Source organism: Papaver somniferum, chromosome 1 (assembly GCF_003573695.1).
Source record: "Papaver somniferum cultivar HN1 chromosome 1, ASM357369v1, whole genome shotgun sequence".
Taxonomy (NCBI): domain Eukaryota; kingdom Viridiplantae; phylum Streptophyta; class Magnoliopsida; order Ranunculales; family Papaveraceae; genus Papaver; species Papaver somniferum.
In genome coordinates this window covers 91,094,357-91,098,860 of record NC_039358.1, presented here as the reverse complement: position 1 = coordinate 91,098,860, position 4,504 = coordinate 91,094,357, and the positions used below count along the sequence as shown (strand labels likewise).

Here is a 4,504-nt window from a genome sequence, read left to right as displayed (position 1 = left end):
TATCCAAGCAAGCAGCGCCGTCCATCATTCATCCATCATTCAAAGCCAACGCTACATTGGCCTTTCCAAGCGAGCCACGCCATTGGACCTTCCAATGTAGTCATGCATTGGCCCTTCCAAGCTAGTCATGCCATTGGCCCTTCCAAGCTAGTCATGCCATTGGCCCTTCCAAGCTAGTCATGTCATTGGCCCTTCCAAGCTAGCCTCGCCATCGTCCCTTCCAATCTAGTCATGCCATTGGCCCATCCAATCTAGTCATGTCATTGTCCCTTCCAAGCTAGCCTCGCCATTGGCCCTTCCAAGATAGTCATGCCATTGGCCCTTCCAAGCTAGACTCGCCATCGGCCCTTCTAAGCTAGCCACGCCATCCACCTTTCCGTAGCCGTTCAAAGCAGTGCCATCTTGGCCGTTCAAAGCAGCGCCATCTCCACCAGTCAAGGAAGCACCATCTTGGTCGTTCAAGACAGCGCCATCTCCATGCATTCCGTAACTTAGGCGGCTAGCAACTTTTGCCGCTCCGAGGACCAAGTCGCAGTACCACCTCTTCCAATTAGTAGCAAAAGTTGCAGTGCTGAGGCCAACACCCAACGGCCAAACCAAATTTATGCGAAAATGCCGATGCAAGGATCGCAGATTCTTCGTACCTCCTGACGAAGGTTAGCCAAATCTCCTTGACAATCTCTTCATGACTTGCTGTTTGGATTTTATCCTCATCTGTCACCATCTCATGCTTACCCCGCAATAATGTCATTGTTCCGAGCTAAGCAGGGGACTTAATGTTGTGGTGGTTTTTAGCTTAGGGTTAAAATCGTGAAACCTTGCATCTGATGTAACGTCATTCTGCAAGGAAATAGAGCCACGTGTGCTATCCTCTCCAATGACATATTCATTGAGACACTTAATATACTTACATGAAATTTATCCAGACTAGAAAATCCCAGATGTTCTGTAAATTTCGGCGCCTCGCGTATATTCACTTAATATAAGTTCCTCTGAATGCCTTCCATGCTATGTTCTCCGGCTGAACTCTTAATGTTGATATGACATGACGATTCGTGTTCACTCGCAGCAGAGTAGCACGAATCTCCAAGTATCAAGAATAAGATCTCTGCAGAAGGTATTCAATCAGAAAAGCATGATGCTCCCTGGCAACGAACTTAAAAGAGCTATGTGTCGACACATAGAATTCAGTCAATCGTCCTGACTAACTTGCAGAAGTTAGGATTTCGCGCCTCGCGTCATATACCAAATCTTGCTTGTCAAAATTAAGCCTAAGCAAACTAAGTAGTTAATCCGCCATGGATTAGCAGGTGCAAAACCTCGCTCAGAATAAGAAAAAACATGGAGCCGCAGCAGCAAAAAGAGGCGTGTCCATGCCCGAGGCCAGCTAGCGCCATTGGCCACGCCCCGACCCTATTTCCTCGACTAATCAGGTCTCTTTAAATTCGCCATACTCTCACCAGAAGTATAGTCACGCCCTATGTTTGGTCGACCCCCTTTTGGGACAATCAAGTTGCTCTGAACTTTCCACCATACATTAAAGACCAAACGCACCCTGCCGCGCCAGCATGCTAAACTGACAAGCCAAACACGCCCTACCACAACAACATATTGGTCGGCATGCCAACATGCCACTCTACCGTGACAACTTCGCAACATGCCAACTTCGCAACATGCTACCTCGCAAACATGCCACTTCATGGCAACCTGCCATAAATAGCCACCCACGGCGAATTCTTCCACGGAGCCTTGGCCACGCCAAGCCCTAATTCTTCCACGGCGCCAAACCCTAACTTTGGCCACAAAGCCAATTTTTAGCTTTGGCCATGCCGCAACATCACTGGCATACCACTATACCGCGGCTACTAGCATGCCGCTATGCCATGGCTACGCCATTGGCATGCCGCTAGCATGTGGACGACGCCACTTCGCTATACAACAAGTTGTGGCCATAATCAATGGTCATCCTTCTTCATGAGATGCAATCTCAGGCATCCAAGTTCGCCACCGAATCGGTAAGCTCGCGACAAGTTTTAAGCGACTAGCCAAAACGAGCCTAGCATCACATGTTTTTTACCTACGGCAAGCCTCTCGATTTTAACTTGCCACACGTAGCAAAGTGCTACATGTTTTCCACGAAAACACTCGAGACATCAAAATATGTCATAAATTGGGCGATGCTCATCAGGGTATTGGTCTGGCAGTTTACAACGTGCGGCGTGCAATGCGCCCGTTACAAGAAAGTGTCATGAAATGGGATAATTAGTGGTGGTGAAAAGTAACGGTGTAAACAATTCATTTCCTTCATCATGGAAGCGTAGTGACTGGCGGTTACACGAATTCACTTCCCTCATCATGGAAGCATAACGTCTGACAGTTACACGTTACTCTTTTCTTCCACCACTCAATCGTTTCCACTTCCTACGAGACCAGGGTACGTTTCACTATGACTTGTATAAATATGTCTCACCTATTTCCACCAAAGAACAAGTTTTGGTCGGCAACAACACAGTATCTAGAAATCATCTGGTAGCTTTCCATTCTGCTAGCTAGTTCTACTTTCGGATACGAGTCATAAACAACCACACCTTCAGAATCAACTATTCTGGTATCAACACTCTCTTCGCTTCCCTCCATAAGACCAACCCTCCTCCTTCACTTTGTGACCGAAAAAAGCCTGGAACGGCCATTTCTTGGTTTAGGCCAGGATTGTACAGATTGATCTCTCGAATCAAAAATACTCCCGTGCAGTGCATTGTTTAGGGTTTAGATTTGTTTCTCATCCACACACCCGAAATTACCAAAATCAGCATAAACTGTTTTCACCCATAAACAGTGTGATCAAGCAGGAAAGGTCATCTTTTCAGACTATGTCCAGCCATTGATGGAGTTCATGGAGTACTCTGTCCCTAGCTCCATATCCATTAAACAAGAAGAAAAGGTCATCCTTGTGGGTCACAGCTTGGGAGGGTTGGTGATCTCGAAAGCTATGGAAACGTTCCCGGAAAAGATCTCCGTGGCTGTTTTTCTCACCGCCTTCATGCCTAACGCGTTACAAGAAATCAAGTACCCTGATATCTTTAAAGAGGTGTGTGTTTTTGTTAGGTTTGATTTTGCAAGATTTACAAAAAATATATAAAACTTTGATTACCAATATGGGGTGACAGGGTTCCAGAGGTGATAGCATATATACTTACGGCCAAGGGACCAAGGGGGCGTCTACAAATTTCATGTTTGGTCCCCGCTACATATCGTCAAATCTGTATGATCTCAGTTCACCCGAGGTAATAGAGCTGTTTAGTTTATAATTAAAACCTTAATGGTCATGATGATGAGTATCTCATTAATTCATAAAAAATATATGTATTGCAGGATCTGGCTCTAGCAAGTATGTTGGCGAGACCGATACGCATTTTCAGTGCAGATGACATGTCAAAGCAAATGACAATGTCCAAGCAGAAATATGAATCGGTTAAGCGAGTTTATATCATAGCCGAGCTGGATAAAGGGATACCAAAGGACTTTCAACGTTGGGTAATCGAGAAGGATTCAGTGGATGATGTAAAGGAAAACGCTGGGTCTGACCACATGGTTATGATGTCTAGGCCTCAGGAGCTTTTTGCTTGCCTTCAGGAGATTGCTGGAGGAGCCTGAACCGTCATTAAGCTCTTCCAACCCGTTCGGGCTTCAATCTTATATAATGTAATAAAATAAGAGTATTTATGTTGGATAGGTTTTATGCCAAAGGAAAATGGTGCCATTGCCTCTAATTTGTCACGATCATACAAGTACTTACAGTGGAAAATTCGAGATCACATACCTAAAGTTAGGCGACGAGCATTAGTGAATAATTGTTAGAAATTAGCACCCAAATTTTATGAGCTAGCACAATTCTTACTGTTTCTTGTCAACGCCAGCTTAGTTCTGTGTTCAATTTCCAAGCTTTGTGGTGGAGTCTAAAACTTCACCTACCTTTCAAACATCAGTAATTTTTAGTACTAATATTGGTGGATATAACTACACTGATGGCGGCTATTGCTTGATGTACTCGTTTATCTTCCAGTCTTGTTTAGAAGGACAAGAGAGGGGGGAAAAAATCAAAAAAGCCAAGAAAATTTTCACATCAACCAATTGATGTGAAAATAATAAAAAACAACTGGATCACTTGGAAGTAATTTCAAAAATCTCTTATTCAACAATTTTTTTTTCAATGGCTAATGGTTGATGTGCACATACAATTGGTAGGTATATTTTTATACGACTTACCGAGTGTAGAGATAGAGCGTTAGAGAAGAAGAAAATGTAGAGAAAGATTGCCATATTGGCAGGTTAGTGAGGTTTGAACCTACCGATTTTGGAATATCCCTAATTTGGAAAAATCTAAAAACTTTAAATTTTTTGAAGACCTATAATTGACAGGGTATATAAAAATATACCTACAGATGATACTAGTGCCCTAAATTTATTTATTTTTTCTTCCGATTTCCAAATTCTGAAATTCTAG

The 4,504-nt window shown here is 43.5% G+C and overlaps 1 protein-coding gene across 1 annotated transcript; it reads left to right on the top strand.

The window, feature by feature from the left end:
* Positions 1 to 2,938: 2,938 nt before the first annotated feature.
* Positions 2,939 to 3,654, top strand: LOC113347430 (salicylic acid-binding protein 2-like). Its single transcript, XM_026591083.1, has 3 exons — positions 2,939 to 3,090; positions 3,185 to 3,284; positions 3,373 to 3,654. The coding sequence occupies exons 1-3, from the start codon at positions 2,990 to 2,992 to the stop codon at positions 3,652 to 3,654; spliced, it is 483 nt and encodes a 160-aa protein (XP_026446868.1). The 5' UTR covers positions 2,939 to 2,989.
* The last annotated feature ends 850 nt before the right edge of the window (positions 3,655 to 4,504 follow it).

What these genes read in the sequence shown, in the direction of transcription:
- LOC113347430 (XM_026591083.1), top strand. Translation starts at nt 2,990, where the DNA reads ATGGAAACGTTCCCGGAAAAGATCTCCGTGGCTGTTTTTCTCACCGCC. An exon ending in CCTGATATCTTTAAAGAGGT is followed by an intron (nt 3,091 to 3,184) that starts GTGTGTTTTTGT and finishes CAGAGGTGATAG; the next exon opens with CATATATACTTACGGCCAAG. An exon ending in ATGATCTCAGTTCACCCGAG is followed by an intron (nt 3,285 to 3,372) that starts GTAATAGAGCTG and finishes TATGTATTGCAG; the next exon opens with GATCTGGCTCTAGCAAGTAT.